This window comes from Dipodomys ordii, unplaced genomic scaffold (assembly GCF_000151885.1).
Source record: "Dipodomys ordii isolate 6190 unplaced genomic scaffold, Dord_2.0 Scaffold96, whole genome shotgun sequence".
Lineage (NCBI taxonomy): Eukaryota > Metazoa > Chordata > Mammalia > Rodentia > Heteromyidae > Dipodomys > Dipodomys ordii.
In genome coordinates, this window is record NW_012267312.1 from 1214502 (window position 1) to 1236956 (window position 22455).

Genomic DNA, 22455 nt, shown 5'->3' on the forward strand with positions numbered 1-22455 from the left:
TCTATTTAAAACTGCTTTAATCACTTGCTAAATAGAGCCTTCATGGCCTAACATCTCCTAATAGTTCCACTTGGGTTTTTGTTAAATTTTTTAAAATTATCTTTATGTATTTGTACAAAGAAGTTCCCATTCTACAAAACAGTATATGAATACAAAGTGTCTGATAACATTGTCATTCATCGCTCTTCTACTTGGGGTTTATGCATATGTCAGTCCTTGGGCTTGAACTCAGCCTGGGCATTGTCCCAGAGTTTTTGTTGCTCAAGGCTAGCACTCTACCACTTCAGCTACAGCTCCACTTCTTGCTTTTTTGTCATTAGTTGGACATAAGAGTCTCGTGGATTTCTTACCTGGGCTGGCTTTGAACCCTCAGATCTCAGTCTCCTGAGTAGCTAGGATTATAGGCGTGAGCCACAGTTGCCAGGCTTCCCATTTGTTAATTCTAAGAAGCAGTATTCAAACCATAGCAACAGAGATTGCAATGTCAATAGATAATATTATGTTTTGGTTATTGTTGATTAGAAGTTTTCTTATCCATAAACTATGACATATGTCTACCAACATAAATACACACAAACATTTACAGATTGTTTGACCATAGAAGACATGCAGCATTAATATATCCTAACCTTATGTTGTTGTACTTGTCGTTTTAAGTCTTCAAGGTCAGGTCCAAGAGGCTCTTCCTCCATTTTCTTTGTTCTTTCTTCAGTTTTTGTTAGCCAATCATTTAATTCTTTCAATTTTTGATTCTGGAGATCCATTAGAACTTTATGCAAACTAAAATTTGAAAGAAGTCTGTTATTACTTCCACTAAACAATTTATTACTACATATACAAATAGGTAAAAGAATAGTCTTTTACGTTTTATGGCCTATTTAAAAATATAGGCATCAATTTCACATTGAAAATAACAAATAAAATGTACAATCAACTCTGAGCTATAATTTCTTAGATTTATAGATTACACATCCTGATTTCCAAAACATTTTACAGAGCTAACTAAAGATGGACATGCTAACTAAAATGAAAACTGTTTCTGATAACTAAATTAATGTAGATTGTGTCAATTTTAATTTATTTATATTTTTTGTATGGAAAACAGCCACAAATTCTCTTTACTTTTTGATTTAAATAAAATTTGTTTAAATTATTAAATATAAATATAAATATACATACCTATGAGATAACTGAATGTTTCAATACATGTGTATATTGCAGAATGCTTACATTATGCTAACATATTTATCTCCTTAAAGGAGTATAATTTCACTTTTTTGGGGGGTCCAGTCGTGGGGCTGTCCCTCAGCTCTTCAGCTCAAGGGTAGCGCTCTACCACTTGAGCCACAGCGCCACTTCCGGCTTTTTTCTTTTTGCTTATGTGGTGATGAGGAATAGAACCCAGGGCCTCATGAATGTAAGGCAAGCACTCTACCACTGAGCCACCTTCCCAGCCCCAAGAGTATAATTTCTAAATTGCAAAATCTTTCAAAATCCTTGTAACATTTTTGCAAATGTATATATAGTACATAATTCCTATGTACAAATACCCCAGTCTGAAATAGCACACTAAAACTTCTTATTCTTCTGACTGTAACTTAGTACCAAGTGGTCAAACTTCTCCCAACTCTGCCACAAGTTGCTATGCTTCCCATCAAAAGTAGGGTCTATTTCTTTTTTTGGTTGGTCGTGGGGCCTGAACTCTGGGCCTGGGTGCTGTCCCTCAGCCCTTCAGCTCATGGTGAGCGCTCTACCACTTGAGCTACAGCACCACTTCTGGTTTTCTGCTGGTTTATTGGAGATAGGAGTCTCACGGTCTCTGCTGCACGGGCTGGCTTTGAACCGCGATCCTCAGATCTCGGCCTCCTGAGTAGCTAGGATTACAGGTGTGAGCCACCAGCACCCGGCTTGGGGGTCTATTTCTCACCCTCATGTATACAGTCTGACCTTCTGACTTAATTTGACAAATATAGTGTGGCAGAATTGACAATTTTTAAAAATTATAGACTGGTTAAAAATTTAAGCTCTAAGAAAACTGACAGCATTTGTTTTTTCTCTTTTGGAGCCCAGAATTCAAGTATTACTGGAGGCCAGGCTAAACTAACAAATGATTGAAGACCATATAGAGAAACACCTTAGAGGATGAAATGCTATTTCATTCTGAACATCCAGCTAAAAACAGTTCAAAAAATAACTCCTGTTATCGCACTGGAAACAAAATGATAACCCTGCCTTCAGCACTACCTGTATTAGAGATCTACAGGACCATGATGAAGAAGGTATTATTTTAAGCTGACTTTGAGATCAATTATTATGCAGAAATAGAGAAAAAACATGGTTGTTTATTCCTATCTACCAAGGGCTAGAGGCATGGCTCTTGTGGTAAGGGACTTATCAAGCAAATGTGATTACTTCAGTTCAAGCCCCAGTATCAACCCTTCAACAAACATTAAAAACCCCAAAAACAAAAATCACAAACAATCAAGATACATGAAATAATGGTGGATTTAAATTCTAATGACCATGGTTTACCATCTAGCCATAAGATCTATAAATCAGATCTTAAACTTCCTAAATTACATTTGCAGTATTATGGACATGAAAAAATATTTTTGACTATTGTAATATCTGAGTTACCCTGCAGCCTTATTTGTTTCTGGGGTTTGCACATGGGCAAACTTAAAGCCCCGCCTTTTGCCCGCCAAAATGTAAGCCCCGCCTTTGCCTGCCAAATTCAAGTGCCAATTCAGACCAAAATGGCAGGTTAATTTAAGCAGCTACTATCAGGCCGACTGTAACTCCATTGGGTACCTGCGTGTGGCCTGACATGATTATGCAATCTTTTGTGTGTGTTGCAAACCCATTGGCCACCTGCTTGTGGCCAGATTTGACCTCATGGATTCTGTCTTTAAAAACCTCAGCTTGTGGACCATTCGGGGGCTCAGTTTCAGCTCCCGAGTCTGTGCTGTGTCCCCAATAAATCCATCTTTATACATGAGGCTGTCTCTGAGTGGTGGATTCTTTTCCTCCTAACAACCATTAGCTTTATGGTGTATGGAACAGAGTTACACAATTTTACCTACAAAAACTTGAGATTGAAGTTAGAAGTCCTAATACCTATTTTAAGGCAAACATTCCTTGTGAAAGTCATGTTTAAAGAATTTTGGCCACAGTATACTGAGTACTGATTCTATAAGGCAGATAAATTTGAATCAGAATTTATTACTCACACTTAATGGGATCTTTATCAGAAATGCCCATTAATCAACAATTTAAACATACATGACACACACATCTCTGAGTAATAAAAAGATTTAGATTACACCATTTATTGGCCTTTAACATTTTCTAGGCAAATTTACCTAGAGTCAAGCTGAATTCTAAATTCTATGAGAATGAACTTTCATTTATCAGACTAAAAGTAGACATTTTCTTTTTATGGGTAACAGAGATGAAGTATCCATTAACTAAAAGGAAAATCTGAACGTTGCTGTTTAACTCTTAGACAATGAACACCATTCCAGCACAGAAAGTTATATAAATCTCTCAATTTATTGTGCTCTTCTATGTGTTGAGAACTGAACAGATAACACAATTTCATGAAATTTGGTTGAAGTCATATTTCTTGTTTCTGTTGTTTTTCCTGCTAGGCTCTTTAGTGTTAACATAAAAAAATCTCACATTTCAAATACAGAATTTTTTAAAATCCCACATTATTTTCAGTTGAGGAACTTTGAAATCTAACACATACTTGTTAGTATTAATGAATTCAATTTCAAAGTAATATGTTTATATATAAATATATATTATATGTTATAATTATATATAAACATATTACTTTGAAATTATATATATAATTACATAAAATATATATTTAAACTATGAACAGTCCATTAAGCAAGTATTCACTGAATCCCATATTGATGTAAGAAACATACACACACATATTTTTTTTTCCCTGATCTGGTGCATGAAGTCTGGGTCTAGGTGCTGTCTCCTGGAGTTTCCTGCCTGGGCTGGCTTCAAACCACCATCTTCAGATCTCAGCCTCCTGAGTAGTTAGGATTACATGCATGAGCCACCAGTACCTAGCTGGAGACTCCTATTTATAAGGAATAAAATCAAAATTTATACTCCCTCAGGTTCACATAGGTTAGAGACTATTCAGCTATAATATGACAAGAGAAGTCAGCGTAACTACATTTAGATACATTTCGAAGGGTCCAAAAGGCAAAGGCTACAAGAATGATTTTTCTAAGAGGAAAATGGACTTGTGAATAGGAAAACTCTAGAAGACTCTAGAAAACTCTAGAAGAAAACTCTACAAGAAAAGATGATGTTCACATTGTTGGAATCTGTTAAAATAAATAATTTAACCTTACAATCTTTTCCTTTGGACTACAGAGACAATTATTATTATTTTTTCTTAGTCATGGGGATTGAACTCTGGAGCCTGGGTGCTGTCCCTCAGTGCTTCAGCTCAAGGCTTGCACTCTACCACTTGAGCCACATTCCCAGCCCCAAACACATGTACTTTTAACATAACATTCAGTATCTTTTATATTTTTCCATTATTGTTTCTTTAAATAATGCAAGCAATGAGATTTTTCCTTACTGATTTCTATGGGGCTACTGAAATAAATTAACAGGTAATCGAAGTTGCTATGCTTTCTTCCCTCATTGAGGCCTCTGAGGAAAAGAGTATCAATAAATACAGGTAAATTACAGGCCAGAGCCCTATGGGTGAGCAGCAAGAAGTAAGTAATAGCCCAATGCCACACTGGGCCACAGGGAGAAACAAATGTTAGGGGATATTTCCAAAAGGTGATGTTAGGAGCCTTCACAACACAAACTCTCTTTCCAAAATGTAGAAGCAGTAACTTCAGGGATAACTTCAGACATATGTTTCCCAAATGTAGAAGGAGTAACTCCAGGGATAACTTCAGACATATGTTTGTGAGATATGAAATGATCATATTTGGTCATTGTTATCACCAACTAAGGTAGATAATACGACTGCTATTTTATTACTAAAGACGCTGTAAGCTTGAAAGGTGAAAGAACTTGCCAAAATAACTTGTGAAATCAGCATACAAATTGTAAGTTCTTAACATTTAACTATTTGTCTGGAAGAATTTATGTCATACGATTTGCTGATATTTGAGCCTTTTTAATCCATGAAAATTACTACTTTGATACTGATCAATAAACATGATTTAAATAAGTTCCAGCCAGGTGCTCTAATCCTAGCTACTTAGAAGGCTGAGATCTGAGGATCACCGTTCAAAGCCAAGCCCAGGCAAGAAATTCCATAAGACTCATGCCCAATAAACTACCAGAAAACTGGAAGTGGTGCTGTGGCTCAAGTGGTAGAACACTAGCCTTGAGCTGAAGAGCTGAGAGACAGCGCCCAGTCCCAGATTTCAAGCCCCATGACCAACAAATAAAAAAGTTCCAAGTTTCCAGCTAACAATCTAAATAAACAAATTTGGTTCATTGTCCAATTGACAAATAAGTATCTGTCACCCATAGACAAGAAAAGTTTGCCTTTTTCTTGGTTTCATATTATGTTTTTTCTCTGATTTTTATTTAGAAAGGAAAATAGAAGCAAAAGAAGTGTGGAGGGCAGGTGTATGAGACCTGAGATGATAAATAGTAATCATCCTTAAGGTTTAACCAGTCAAGTAGGTTACACTACACATCTAAAATCAGTAGGCTTGATTCTGTATTTTTAACCAAGTCCAAAGTACATTACTTAAAGAAGTAAGGGTTAGGTTCTTGGTTAAAACAAATATCATGCTATAACCCCTGTTTTCACTGTATTTGATGTTGGTATAATTTGTGGAAGGGAAGGGGAAAAGCAAATTGTTTAAATAGGGATACAGGTGGACCCATTGCAACAATGAGATGTACAAGACCTTTTGTCCAAAAAAGAACTTTATGACTTTGCAGGGGGGAGGAAGGGGGGGTGGTAAGGGGAAACAAAGGAGGAGGCAACAATGCTTGATAAGAAATGTACTCATTACCTTGCTCATGTAATTGTAACCCCTCTGTATTTTCACAATTAAAAACAAAAAGAAAAGAAAACCAAAACCAAAACCAAATATCCTTGTAAGGGGCTACAGTATTTTTCTTTTGGTCGGACGTGGGTCTTGGTGCTGTCCTTCAGCTCTTCAGCTCAAGGCAAATACTCTACCACTTGAGCCACAGTGCCACTTCTGGTTTTCTGGTGGTTAACTGGAGATAAGAGTCTCACAGTATTTCCTGCCTGGGCTTGGCTTTGAACCGTGACCATCAGATCTCAGCTTCCTTAGTAGCTAGGATTACAGTCATGAGCCACTGGTGCTAAGCTACACTAATTACTTTTATCAGTTGAAATAAAAATAATAAAAGGAATACAGTTTGTCAAAAACTTTGTTTCTTATTCCATATTCCACCATGGAGCCATAAAATTTACTGTATGGTTTACCTTATTAGAATGTAGAAAGGCAATTCCTATAATATGTAAATTCTCCATAACCACATGCTCTGATATGTTAGCCACTAGCAATTGAGCACTTAAAAAATGGTTAGTGTGACTTAGAAGTTGAATTTCAACTATATTTAATTAAAATAATTTTACTGTAACTTCATTTGTATAGTCACTGCAATATAGGATAAAGACACTGGTTTTGGTTTCATTTTCTATTAAGTAATTTATTACCTAAGGTGATTTTTCAGTCTAGATTTTATTCAAACTATCAAAAAGAGGTGAATATAAGAAATGAATATGACACAAGATACAATGTATTGATTCTAATCACTGAGAGATGGATTCAAACTGATGCCCCAGACACATACTTAAAGGTTCAATCAGAATTTGTAGAAATTGAGCTCAAACATTGATACTGTTTAAAACTCTCCAGCCAGTGATTCTAATGAACAAGAAAATGACTGTGCTGATTTTCAGCACTCATTTTCACTTTAGTCCTTGGTTAATCTCAAGAGGCAAATGTTTGGATAGCACAGTGTAGTCATCCTGGAATATCAGAATTAATATGAATATGATGCATAGAGATGACATGGAGACAAAAGGCTTGTGATGCCTAGTAATGGCGTTAGCTATTTATTTATAAAGTAATTATAGAAATCATAGTCTGTAAAATAGTAATTTTGACCTTGTAATTTTGAGACTTTTAAATATAATTTTACTATGAATGGCATTCACATGAATGACAAATATGTCAGAACAAAGGAGATATTAAGATAAGCTTTATTGATGCAGGATATTATATTATCCCCAATTTCTAAATTGAAATATAACTATTTATATGACTCAAGAGGACAGAAAGGGTGAGAGTGGGATACTGCCTGTGCTGTAGTTAATGTATTACACTTGACTTTTATATAGATTTCTCATTTTATTTATGGCACTGATTATAATTATGCAAAAAAACAGAAGAATGAAGAAGGTCATTTGGTGGGATTTTATAAAAAAAAGATCATCATTAATACATAATTTTACTTGTACTTCTTACTGAAATGCAAATTACAGTTGCTACTGTCAAGAAGATTGTTCTCAGCATGAGGTTTACTTTAATGATACAGAGCATAATAAATTTTGAAACCCATTTTTCCTCAAACATATAGTGACAATGTAAAAATGGATGGCCAGATATTTTAAATATTTATGATATATCATTAAATGGACAACTCAGAAAACATGATATATTCTAGGCCAAAAAAGGCAAACATTGCTTTGAATTAGGAGAGAAGTTTTGAACTTTTAAGACAAAAGTTTTAGTAATAAATTCAGAATGTGTAAAGAGGTTTGAAGATTTCATGACAGCAATCTTTAATATTGTTCATTTCCCAAGGTTTGTAACATTTATCAAAGTTCCTTGAATGTCTCATGAAATACATGTTAAAAACTAGAATCTTAATAGGAGCAATGTCCCTGAATTGCATAAAAGGTTAACCATTTATGTTTTCTTTATTCTGTGAGCTTTACCATTACAACCTGCACCCCATGTCCTCCTATTGCCATGCTCAATTTCAAAATGACTGTCTTCTGTCTCTTGCACCTTCCTTCACCAGTAAATAGATTCTCTTCCTTCCAAGGCATTCTTTACAAGACCCAGGGGCAGTGATTGGCACTGGATAGTGTCTTGTGTCTAACAGTTTAGATACTAACATAGGAGTTTCCACTGAGGAATGAAGCAAAACAAGGGTCTACTGGACTCACATGATTGTTTCTTCTAAAGCTAATGTGTCCTTCCTTCTCCTAAAGTGAAATCTCTCCTACCAGTGGGTAATTGGCACCTTGGAACATGGGAAACAATGAGAAGAGATCATTTATGCTTTTCAAAGATTTCTGCTAATTGTGATTATTACTATTAACCTGCACCCTATAACCGGATTAGGAAATCAGTTTTTAAAGACAATCCCACAATAAATATTTTTTAAATACCCACAATGTTTCCCTTCTAACAAATAGAAATGAAAGGTACTTTTCAATTTTTACACAAAATTAGGTATGTTTTATTGTCTATTTGACCACATAATAGAATGGGAAAGGAAACATTGCTTTTTTAAAATATTAAGAATGCTGGGAGAAAAACAAAAATATGTCATTATTCTTGTACTCTTGATCTATTGTATTCCCTCTGTTCACATTGCTTGGCAACAGATTAATTATTAACATTCCTCAACTATCCAGAACAAGATTAAAGTCTAAAATATAAACAAATTCATTTGCATTTTGAAACATAAATTCAAAATGGTAACAGTAACATAATGAAGAAGCTACATGGCTACATGAAAAAGATTCCTGTGACAGTTACATTAGGGCATGGCTCCATTCACTCTCTCTGATTGAATACTTACAAAGTGAATCAGGAAACTTACAGATGTGGTCAAAATCCAGGGACAACTATTAAGATCTAGTGATTGGAAGATTGTTTAAATTCTCTCCAGTAACAATGGTAATGTTGACACTCTGAGATCATATTTGTCTAGATGGCAATGGAAGCCCAGTCTCAGCTTCAATAATTTTGCCACTAATAGCATCTGCCTGCTATAAATAGGCACAAAATACATAATTAAGGAATTCTTTGTGTAACATAATTGTTAATGAAGCATAAGAATCTATAGATAAAAGTTTAAACAGTTTCCCAGTCAGAAATATCAGAACTAACATTATAAAAATGTCAGTTTCTGGGCTATGTACGTGGTTCAGATAGGAAAATGCCTACCTAGGAGGCAAAAGGCCCTGAATTAAAAAATCCAGTATTAGCCAGGCACCTATGGCTCACTCCTGTAATCCCAACTACTTAGAAGTCAGAAATCTGAGAATCAAGTTTCTAAGCCAGCCCAGGGAGGAAAGTTCATGAGATTCTTATTTTCAATAAACTACTCAAAAAAGCCAGAAGTGGCACCATGGCTCAACTGGTAGAGCTCTAGCCTTGAGCAAAAGAAGCTCAAAAGAAGCACCCAGACCGAGTTCAAGCCCCAGGACAGGCAAAAACAAACAAACAAAAACCAGTATCACAAAAAAAATCATTGTCTATTGAATCTATTCTTGTCAAGACAGTCTATTAATTTTCTTTGAATACATTTTAGTTCATCAACCAGTGTGCAATTACTTTAACTTTGATTAGATGGACTCACTGTTTTTCCATCAAATCTAGCTTATTCCTGCCTTGGGGCTTTTCCACTTGTTTGTTCCCATTGTCTGAGCTATCTACATGAATTATTCTCTCCCTTTGCTTACACTGTTTAAATATTATCCCATCAGAAAGGCCTTCCCTGACTTACAATGACACATGTAATGATCCTTTCTTTAACATCATTCCCCAAATTCTTTTCCTTTATGTCATAAGATGCCATCATACAATTCTGCTCACATCATGTGCTTTCTGTTCACATCATGTGCATACTTTTACTTGTCTGTCTTCTCCCACTGAAATGTAAGGTCAAGATGAAGGGAAATCTGTTTGTCTCAGTTATCAAAGCAGTACTGGCAATGTAGTAGATAATAAATGTCAGTTGGATAGATGAATGCACAAGAAACTTAATTTACTAATCATCATTATTTATCTTAATGTGGGAAGCATTGGTTCCAAAAATGCTACTCTCTCATTTCAATAAATTCTAGGGTGTTGGCTTCCTGTTTGTGATTTAAGCTATAAGAGTCAAAATAGTTTATATTAATAGAATAAGCACAAAAAAAGGACTACCCACAATTAGCTGAATTATTTTCATTATTTTTAGAAAAAAATATGGTCATATCCAATTGTAGGTTGACTAAATGTGCCACGTTATCATACGTTAATAACTGCAAGTTCTCAGGCAACAAATAGTTGACACAAAGTCCATACTGATGTGTGTGTGTGTGTGTGTATACATATATAATTGTGTCTGGGGTTTGAACTCAGGGCCTCTTGCTTGCGCAACTTCCATGCTCAACTGAGTCTCTATGACATAGGCCATGTTTCCAGCCCAGCTTTCTGATGAATCTTCTGGAGATGGAGTCTTGGAATTTTTTACCTGGGGTCACTTTGAAAAAAGGTCAGCAGCCAGATCTCAGTCTCCTGAATAGCTACGATTACAGGAGTTAGCCACCAGCACTTGGATTTTATTGTATATTCTTGATCCAGAATTTTGCTATTGTACTTATCACCATTGAATAATAATATTATCATTTAGGTTTGAAAAAATATTACCAGAACATGTTTGACCTTCTGAGAATTTAAAATATTTGTTCCAATTTAATTAATAGAGAAATAGGAATGAAACATAGGTAAGTAGAGACTCACAAAAGAATATGGATTGGTATTATTTTATAATTATTTCAGCTAGGTAAGTGCTTTTACAACTTAAATATACTTGGTAACCAATCATCTGGAATCTTCTTAAATTGTAGATTATGATTCTTTAAATCCAACTGACAGAGAGTCTGCATTTTTAACAATTTAACTAGTGATGTTGTGCTTCTACTCTAAAACCTCTTTGATATTCAAGGAATTATCACTTGAACATTATTCAGTTAAAGTAAGTTAATGATTTACCCAAAGTACCATGCAGAATATAATTAAGAGTATGAGTTTGTACATCTTTAAAGTGTTCTCTGCACTGTTGTTGGGAATAGAAACTAGTACAACCACTCTGGACAGCAGTCTGGAGTTTCCTGAAAAACTAAACATAGACTTTCCCTTTGACTCAGCCATACCACTCCTGGGCATCTACCCTGAATATCATGACCCAGGATATAATAAGGACATCGGCACATCCATGTTCATTGCCACACTATTGACAATAGCCAAGATATGGAAACAGCCCAGATGCCCCACAATAGAGGAGTGGATCAAAAAAATGGGTACCTATACACAATGGAATTTTACACAGCCATTAGAATAAAATAATGTCATTTGCAGAAGACAATCATGTGAAGTGAAGTGGGCCAATATCAGAGAGAGACAAAGGGCACATATTCTCTCTGATATGTGCAAGTTAGGTCTAGAATGCACTGGGGTATGACAAATTATACTGGATTCTAGAAACACACACTGAGGCCAAAAGTGGATACTCCTAGGAGAGAAACACAAAAGTACAATGCCTAAACACTTCTTCATATTTATATAAAATAATATACATACTGAAATGGACTCCAAAATAGGGAAACAAGAGACTTTTTTTCTTTTCCTCCCTTCCTTTATTTTTCAGGTTTTCAGATTTTGATGATTCTGTCTTCTTTACCTTAAGTATGGTATATTCAAGAGTAGGATTGGAAGGATTGGGGAGAGAGTACAAAACTCAAGGGAAAAACAGTGAAAACGTGCAGCAGTGGAGCTCACTGGACACTGATGAAGGTGAACTATACAACTTGTGGGTAGAAATGGGAGAGAGGGACTGGGAAAGAGTGAGGGAACAGAAGACACTATGAAAGGAAATGCATTCATTATCTGACTCCTGTAAGTGCAATCCCTCTGTATATCACCTCTATAATAAATGAATTTAAAAAATGTTCCCTGAAAAAAATGTAATTTAAACATTGGAACAATGAACCCCAAGATAAGGACTCAATGTTTTTTCTTTCTTGCTATTCTTTCTAACATATTTATAAGATGATTTCTTTGTTGCTTTGTATGTCCCTCCCCCACGGTATAACCCCTGCTTTCACTGTATTTGATGTCAGTATAATTTGTGGAGGGGAAGGAAAAAAAACAAGTTGTTTAAATAGGGATACAGGTGGACCCATTGCAACGATGAGATGTACAAGATGTACGAACTTTACAACTTTTTCCGGGGGGGGGGTGTGGGGGAGAGGGAGTGGAAGATGGGAAGGGATGGTAAGGGGAAACAAAGGAGCAAAGGAGGAGGCAACAATGCTTGATAAGAAATGCACTCATTACCTTGCTCATGTAATTGTAACCCCTCTGTACCATATTTTCACAACTAAAAAAAACTTAAAAAAATTTAATTTAGTTCTTCACCCATCCATTCATATATTCACATATGCAAAGTGCTAGTCACTTTACTTGAGACAGAACAATCCACTCATTTGTTTAAAACTTTTATTGCCATATCCATTCTCATATATTATATTTCAAGACTGCAACAATCAAGATTTGGGGGGAATAAAGATGAAGCAGATGTATTAGACACATTTTTTTCAGCCTAGTCAAAATGTGGTTGACAGTTCACCATGATTTTGCATGTTATGGCATTTGTTTTCACTCAAATACTATTCATATCTCTGTTCGTGCTGATGTAAACCAGAACATAACTTCACTTGGCCTCTTTACTGATTTGCTTTCATTTTCTCCCTTACCATCATAAAGGTTTTAGTTTCCCCCTGCATGTTCTAACCACAATTATCAGAGAAGTTGATAGAACTTGCTGTGCTTATCTTTATGAGTCCTTGTAGAAATGTCAGTAAATCTCTTTTGCTCTCTGCAGGTTGCATTTTTCAATCAAATTAATTAGTTTATTCATAGAAAAGAAATGTTGTTGTCCCAATGCCAGTTATCTCCTTGTACTTCCACAGTTGGAAATTTTAACTTTTGCTTTTTTCCCCTTACCTATCACCACCCCCTTGGTAATATATAGTATAAAACAAAACAAGGATCACTTAGCTTATTCTTAGGAATTCCACTCCAACGCTGACATTTTCTTGTTTAAATGTAATTCTCCCATTTTAACTTCCACATACTGTTAGATATTTATTAATTATTTGACCAATGTCAGATGAGTGGTGGTTAAATAAATGTATGGATACAGATAGATAAGCTAAGCTAAGACTCGAAATTGAATTCAGGGCCTCATACTTTGCTCAGCTTCCTTGCTTATGGCTTTCACTCTATCACTTAAGCCAGTCTCCAGTCTGTCATTTTGCTAGTTAATTAGAGATCAAACCTTGAAGGCTTTTTTAACTGTGGCTAGCTTCAAACCATGATGTTCCAGGCCTTGACTTCCTGAGTAGCTAGGCTTACACGCCTGGACTATTGGGACTTGGCTTCTTAATGTGTTACTTTTGAAACTGTATAAGATATTTTGTCAAAAGCTGTACTGACTAATAGGTTGGCCTAGACTTCTTGATAATCATTTTAAAAGCTTCAATACAAACAGAAGTCCTCAAATATTCCCTAAGGACAAAGTGATTTTATGCTAATCTTGGATAAGTGCTAATATTGTGATTTTAGGCTTCCCATTCTTCAATGGTGTGGGAGTGAGGAAATTATACATCTACATATGTGCTTAGGTACATTGTCATTTGTCATTTAATGTTACATAACAAGGGATTTTTTAAAAGAAACTTTAAAAAAGTTATAGTAACAGACAAAAGACATGGAATTTTAATTTCAGTTTGCATGTACATTTCTTGCAACTCATTTCAAGTTAGAATTGACTGAATGGTAATTCATTGGTCCTGTTCAGAAAAAGGAAATTCAGAAGAAGATTGAAAAGTAGAGTATACAAATAAAGACCCGAGTGTGACTAGGGGAAGAGTACTTAAAAGAAAACTTTTTTTAAACTTTCTATTTTTTATGGGGTTACTGTAGTTAAGTTGCACAGATCAAAGCAATTGGAAGCTCTAGCCTACAGCCTGCGGGAATCTGACCACAACTAGACAGCTCTGTATCTTATGATCCATGATGATAAATGGATACAGCAAATAAGTTATCCTGTGGGTATTGGGAACAGAAAGCAAATCCAATAGTTATAACTAGTACAACGTTCACCTTTAAGGTGAGTTGCAATCATCACAATGATGTCAGCAGGAGAAAGATGTCAATATATATAGACTAGTTTCTTCTAGATACAGTTGTGAAAATTCTGTCTTACATATCTTACTTATCCTTTGAAAAAACATGAGCTTAAAAATGTGTTATCTCCCTCTCTATTGTTGTAATATAATTTAGTACTGGAATAACAATCCTTTCAGCATATCTAATGAGTTTCTTTGGTCCTATTTTAAAGCTTTTAATCTTCATAAATAATAGCTAAGTAAACTTAAGGCACTTGGACAAATTCTTTAGTTTAATGTATTCAAAGCCACAGTTGGCACTTCATTTCTTTTCATTTAAAAATAAATCTATCTTGTCTCAATAGGCTCTACATGAATACACATACCTAACAATGTAAATCAAAGCTAACACATCTAGAATAATGAAATCTGCTTGTTACTTTTGTAAGAAATACACTATATTCAGAAATATCTTAAAAGCTCATCTCTTCATAAAGTTAACACACACACATATATACATATATATATACTATCAAAATCATTCAAATCCAATTATATACTTGAATAAGGATTGCCAAACACAGCTGAGAAAGTTTTCTCAAGAGAATTTCCATTAACTGATGAATAACTCTTTAATATTTTTGAGGCATAGAAAGTTTCCTGTCACCTAGTGCTAACACATGATTTTATGTATATAATTTCTTGTACATACTTTTGCATTTTAATTTTTAAAGAAAGAATAGAAAATATTATTTGTGACAAAAGAGTAAGAATTTAAAAGTTTAGTTCTCCAGATAAAAAAAAATTACTGACTTTACATCTATACTTCAATAATGAAAGTGAAACCTAAAATGGTAATGATATTAATGTCCCATGAAGAAAAGTTGCATGCATTAGGAACCACTAGGAGTCACATTATCTAATTGTACCAAAATAATAGTAATGTTCTAAAACTTGGTATCTTTTGAGACGAAATCTCACTATACAGTTCAGGTTGCCCTTAAACTCACAATACTACTGCCTCAATCTCTCACATAGCTGGTGTTAGAGGTATATGCTACTATGCCCAGATAAATGTTCTATTTTCATTAATTTAAAACACTTACTTGCTTTGTTTTTCCATACTAGCTACCCTGAGGCATTCCCATCTGGAATTTAGGAGATTCATTTGTTCTTGTACTTCAGTTTCTTCATCTTCTGATAATTTTCCTGATCCAATTAGTCGACTTCCCAGTTGTAGAATATTACCAACCCTTCCCTGATGTGATGTCAAATCCATCATATATCCCTGACACAGAAAAAATTCACAATTATAAGCAACACCTTAGGTAAATCATTGTGAGTTACACTTTTTTTGAAGTCTTAAATCTGCAGTGCTTTTAAATATGCACTCCATTTACTTTTTTATTTTTAATTTTTTTATTATTTTTAATACTTGTTAAAAAGAGGTGCCATATTACAAAGCAGTTTATGAATACAATGCATCTTGCTCAGTGTCACCTCCATCAGCATTCTCATAACCTTCAACCCAACCTTCCCTTCCTTTTCTTAATTTAGTGATATTAACAATAAATTCTTGACAAATTCTCCCTTTCATTTGTCTACCCATCTCTCCTTGATCCCACCTCTTGCTCATACTCATTTCCTGGTGTTTATTTTGTTGGGCCTTGAGATCCGCATAGTCTACTATACTTGAGCCAATTCACTTGGAACCACTTGCATATTGTTCTACATGTTTATTATAAATTTATATGTACATTCCATCACCACAAATGAGGGAAACCATACAACCTATGTTTCTCTGGGCCTGGGCTTACTTTAATAATTTTTTCCAAGTCTTTCCATTTCCTTACTAATGATACAATATCATTATTTCTAATAGATGAGTAAAATTCCATTGTGTACATGCACCATATTTACTTGATCCAAATTCATCCATTGAGGGTCATCAGGGCTGATTTTATATCTTGGTCATGTATATAGTTGTGCTTGTGGCTTTCCTGTAACATTGTTTGTGTCCTATTAAATAAATTTCCAAGAGTGGAATTGCTAGGTCATAGGGAATCTCTACATTTAGCTTTTAGAGGAACCTCCATATTGCTTTCCAGAGTAGTTGAACAATCTTATATTCCCACTAATAGTGTAGTAGTGTTCCCTTTCAGCCACATCCTCTATAGCATTTGTTATTTGTTTTCTTGGTTGTGGTCTTTCTAACTGGGGCCAGGTAGAATCTCAGTGTTAGTTTTGATTTGTATTTCCTTTATGGCCCGAAATGTCCATCATTTCTTCACGTTGGCCATTTTTACTTCCTTTGAGAAATCTCTCTTTAATCACTAGCTAATTTATTAATTGGGTTGTTTCATTTAATTTTTCTTTCAGGAAACTATGTCATACTAAACAGGAATTAAGCAAAGTTATTATTTCAGGATACATTCTGGAAAAGCAGACCCTAAGAGAAGGAGTACAGTAGACACGATTTTTAAGGAATAAATCCTAACAAGACTTGCAGGAGAAAGAGAAAGTAAAAAATTAGGAAAGGAAACAGGGAAAGGGAAGAATCTAAGCAAGGAGGTGATCTCAGGAAAATTTTTCTACTGCGGGTCACACAGTCTACTGGAGTATAATTAGAAACCATGTCTTGGCTTGGACCTAACACAAAGCCAGGAAACTGGGCTTTTGTCTTCTTCCAGGAGCCATTGGCAACCCACATCTCAGCACTTTGGAGGGCTGTTCTCCAAAGAACAACTTGGAACACTGGTTATAAATACCCCAAGCACATATTTTTTGTTTCTATCTCAAAATGAAAAGTAAATGTTCAAAATGTAAGTCCCTTGAAGAACCACTGAAAAATAAGAACACTTGGCATTATAATTCATTAGCTTAATTTCAGAAATTTTAATGTCGCTTTTTACCTCATGAGTATGAAATTGTTCTTTCACTTCTTCTACATCATTTGAAATTCCTCCTTGAGCTTGCAGTGCATCCTCTGCAGAAAGAAGCCATGAGAGTACTTCTTCTAAAGCTGTTTGGTAGCTGTCCAGGCTTACTTCAGTCTCTGTCAATGAACTGCCAAATGACTTGTCTTCAGGAGCTTCCAAATACTGAACAATAAAACAAATTGGGTGTTATACAATTAGTATCATAGCAGACTGTTCCAGTACATTAAATGATAAATCAAATGAAATATTTAAAATGCTAGAAATGTCCACATGCATTATCAGAGACATGAACAGCAGACACAGAATAGTGGGCCTGCATTTTAACATCTTCACAAAGACACAAAACAAATTCTCAAATGACAGTTAAAAGCTAGAATCTATACCAAATTAACATTTTATTAATGTTCTTCTAGATTGCTATAGGGTAAAACACTATATTGTCTCATTAGCAGAATTTTATATGCTATGTAATCTCATACATAGGTTACTTTCTCAGTTCATATTTACAATCCTTTACATATGCATTATTGAATTTAAATTTACATATTCTTTCAATGGCTTTAAAGAAAATATTTCTTCCCAAGAGGGCATAAGTAATAAAATATTTCCCAAAACTTTATAGATCACTGAAATTATCAGTGAGAAAATAAGTGTGTGGGTAGATAGAGTGATGAAAAATTTAAAAAAAAAGAATACCTTGAAGGCATGTCTTAATTTTCTAACAATATAATCACTGGAATAAATTAAACATGTATTGCCAGAAGTGAATTATATGAATCTCCAGATGTTTTCTTAAGAGAAGTAAAATATGTATTGCTCTCTACCCAATTTAATTAACAGGTGAGAACTCAGAGTTTTCTTAGACATTTTGGTAGGATTGTAAAAACAAGAACAATAAAAGATGCAAGACACCCATAACTCTAAAAAGAAGCTGCAGGCTATGTATGAAAAAAATTGCTAAAAGGTTATCACAAAACTAATCTCATAAACCTTAATCTACTATCTAGCTCAAAGGTATATTAGAAGAAGCAAGGCTTTTACTTGAAGAAATATTGTGAAAGGATTCCTTTGCAGAGCAGTCTATAACACTCATTTTCAACCTCTAAACTTCCATGTGTTGGCAGATTCACCTTCTCTACAACCAGTACTATCAAGTGACAGGAGAAATTCTTGAGGATAATCTACATGCTGCTGCTTCAGTGTTAGGGCAATTATCAAGGAAAAAACATTGAATAATTAAGGAAGTCTACATTAAGTTTCATTGTGTCAAGGGAACCGATGGTAAACTTCTGGACTTCAGAATTCCTGAAGACCATATTCAAAGGGGATTTGATTCAGAATGAGGGACACAGACAAACTTGAAATAGATTTAAGCAGAGCAAAATTATCGCAGTAATATTGAATCCTACTATGTACCGAAAATATTACAAGCAAACACTGGATCCTAACAGACATGGTTTTGCAAAGGAAGCAAAGGGCAGAATGGATAAATGAAAAGTTAAAAGATTTCATGATCTTGCTTAGAGAAAACTCAGCTTTTAATAGCTCTCCATTGTGACTGTCCTTATTTCCAATCTAACACAATAATGTGCTATAACTCACTGATCTAATAGCACTAACTTAATTTTGCTCATCTGATAATTTTGCTCAATCTGATCTTAAAATATTAATGCTGTCAAATTTTTAACTATTACATTCTTTTAGATGACAAAACACAGGGAGAATTTTTAGTGTGATCTTTTCATCAAGCGATATACACCTCTGCTGTTTACAAAGATCTGGCAAAACTATGCTATTTTGATAAATGAAAATCCACTTCTTCAAATATGTCAAACAGGACCTAAATATCTGAGAGGGCTGTTCACGTAAAAACCAAAGTGAAGACAATTTCTACAGGTCTTCAGGATTTGATCAAGTTCCATTGAATATCTTGTTTCTGTATTTCAGCATACCTATAAATAACATGTATCATTTTAAAAACTAAGAAAAGTTTCAAAAAGGTAACCTGAGAGATATACATAGGTAAAAGCCCAACTTTGTATTCTGCAACATGTTCACTCATATGGCTCAGAACTCACCTGTGTTTCTTTACCCACAGTTATCATTTTGAAATCTTTAGTAATTTTCTCTTTATAGTTGGTTCTCATAAGTGAAGTCCAAGGGAAACAAAGTATTAACATGAAGAAAGAACATAGGTACACAATGTGTGTCTCTATATTGTGTTGTCAATTAACAGGAGTACAGAGTTCTGGTAAATTTAATATATATAAAAATATAAAAAGATTTCAACTATAATTGAGTAAATGAATATACCAGGAGATCTAAGTGATTATACTTTTCATTATACATACAGGAAAAAAAAGCAATTCTAATGAATTTTGATGACCAAGAAACCTTATCATACCCTTTATTACCTGTTCCACAATCCTGACTTAGTCAATGATTTATGTTAAAATTATTGACACAGAAAGAAATGTTAGAGCAGCTCACAGTTCCTTTTCGATTTCAGTTTTACCTTATCGATAAGCTGAAAGGGAAATGAATTGGTAGAAAATAAACTTATCAAGTGAAACTTATCAAGTAAGACAAATATGATGCATATTTCCACATAATGGTAAGAACAAAAATATATGCAACTTGCTTCCCCTCATTTGTAGTAGACAGAATGTACCTATAAATCTATAAGTAAAAATGTTGAGAGGTATGCAAGTTGTTACAAATGAACTAACTGAAGTATATTAGACTCTGTGAAGAGCTCAAATAACATAATATTTTATAAAGACTAGACCACAGCTCAACAAAATCAGCACCAGGAAATGGATACATACAAAGGGGAGGGGGTGAGGCCAAGGGGAGAAAGGTTGACGAATGAAAGGGGCAAGGGAGAAACTTTGCAACCAAGAATTGTACATACCATAAAATTAAGAAAAGTAAGGAAAGGATGGGTCTGAGAGGGGTGAGACTATTGAATAGGTAACAATAATCAAGATGCAATATATTCATAAACTGTTTTCTCAATGGCACCTCCTTTGTACAACTACTAAATGATAATTTAAAAACATTACAAATGGGAAGATATATGCAACTAATAGCAAGGTCATGCAGATTATATAACTTGGTGATTTTGCAGAGTAAACATTCATATTTCCATTCACAACTTTTTTGTACAATATAAAAATGAACAATAAAATCTGTGCTAGTTCTTTGTTTACAATTTTATTTATTCAGTATAATGCTAAAAGAAAATCAGATTGTGGCAGGTTATAAAAGAGACCATGGAACAAATTATTTTATGTTAACAAATTTGACATACTTTTTCTTACTCTATGATCAAATGATTCTTTGTTTCATTTTTTAACTGGGATTCACAAATTATATAGCCAGCCCTGCATATATGTAAAAATCCAGATCTAAACATTGTGCTTTCTGTAGGCTATAGGTGAGAAGAGATGGGCGATTTATTACGTGCAGTAAAATGCAGTTGTTAATCACAGGGGTATTAGAGGCAAAGAGTTGGTGCTTGAATCTTGACTCTGACTCTGAACTGAAGTCCTGTGACTATAGGGAAGTTATTTAACATGACAAAAGTCTTGGTTCACTCATATATAAAATGATAATAACACTAACTTCAAAATTAAGATTATGCTAAGACCCCCAAAACTCATAAGAACGAACTTATCAATTATTTTAGTCAGCTTTCTGAAATCAAAACCTCAATCTGGAACCTATTTATGGGTTCTGACAAAATTATTAAAAATATAATGTTCATGTGATCTTCTCCAACTGATGAAATATTCAAGATATTATTTAAGTGACAAAATACTGTATTCTACCATTAGACCAATTGAATTAAAATATTAAACACTGGATGATATATTTATATTTAAATCGGCTTAATTTTTAGAGAACAAATTAAAAGCATATCGTACATATAGGCATTGAAAGGATAATTTAAAGCTCTTAAATTATAAGTCTTAGTGGATTTTTCTAAGGACATTCATATAAGGTGAAACATTGTAAAGAAGGCTACTTAAAGCTAAATATTATTAAGGATAAACTTCATAAAATTATATACACATTTAGTTATTATTAATAACTATAAATTAAACTAGACATATCATATCCTGTTATATATGCATTTATTTGCATGTACAATAAGGTATAATATGATAAAAGTTTCTTCTGTGCCATGAATAAGTCTTTGTGCAGATAACTGGTTTTCATTTCAGTGGGTTGTGACTAGAAATATTTTAAATTTAACAATTATTTTTTAAAATATCAGTCAACACTCCTAATAAGTTCTATTTTAATTTGACATACTATATATATATATATATGTCTAAATACATATTTATGTATATTTGTTCTTGGTGAAGATTAGCTTTTTGTGGAGTTCATGAAATACAACTGGAAATTATTTCCAATGAAACAGAACTCAGAAAGGATGAAATTTTCTTGAATTGCACCATTGCATATTTTCAATAAACTATTAGAATTAAAAGAGGGCTTTTAATAAAACATCTCTTACAGAAGATCTGGAAATATAAGAATTTAGACAAGGCTATATTTCCTATTTCAGCATGCCCAAATATGCTTTTATCATCACAGAATTTCATATCTAAGCTTGTGACTAGTTTCTATATGTTCTTGCATCAAAGCAAGTTTTCTAGGAATCCTGAGCTTTGATTTTTGCAGATCTTTGCACTAGTGGGGGGAGGAAAGAGATAGAGGAACAACAACAATGGAGTAGAACAATGTTCAATGAGAAATGGACCTTACTCATGTAAATGTAACTTCTCTGTATAGCAACATTACAATAAAATAAAATTTAAAAAAAGATTGAAACCAATAATTTTGTAAATAGAGATACCATTATCACAAACAGGAACTCTTTTTTTCCTGATGCTTTAACCCTATCTTTATTAGCATAGATTATGGTTTTCTCCATTACAATGGGCAAATAGTAATGAGAAAAGCATAATATTGGATAGATGATGTAATTCTCATTTTTTATTGTGAAAATACTGTACAGAGGGGTTACAATTACATGAGAAAGGAATGAATACATTTCTTATCAAACATTGTTGCCTCCTCCTTTGTTTCCCCATTCCCAGCTTTACCATCTTCCACCCCCCCCCAGCCAAAGTTGTAAAGTTCATTTTTGACATAACATCTTGTACATCTCATTGTTGCAATGGGTCCACCTGTATCTCTATTTAAACAATTTGTTTTTTCCCTTCCCCTCCACAAATTATACCAACATCAAATACAGTGAAAACAGGGGTTATA

At 34.1% G+C, this 22455-nt stretch overlaps 1 protein-coding gene across 1 annotated transcript in view; it reads right to left on the reverse strand.

Moving 5' to 3' along the window:
- LOC105993437 (dystrophin-like) overlaps positions 1-22455 on the reverse strand; it is a gene marked incomplete at its 3' end in the record, with an annotated part of 1816642 nt that overhangs the window by 1206890 nt on the left and 587297 nt on the right. Inside the window, 3 exon segments of the mRNA XM_013026710.1 lie at positions 630-780; positions 15334-15515; positions 17140-17328. Of these exon segments, the coding sequence (XP_012882164.1) occupies positions 630-780; positions 15334-15515; positions 17140-17328 (522 nt within the window).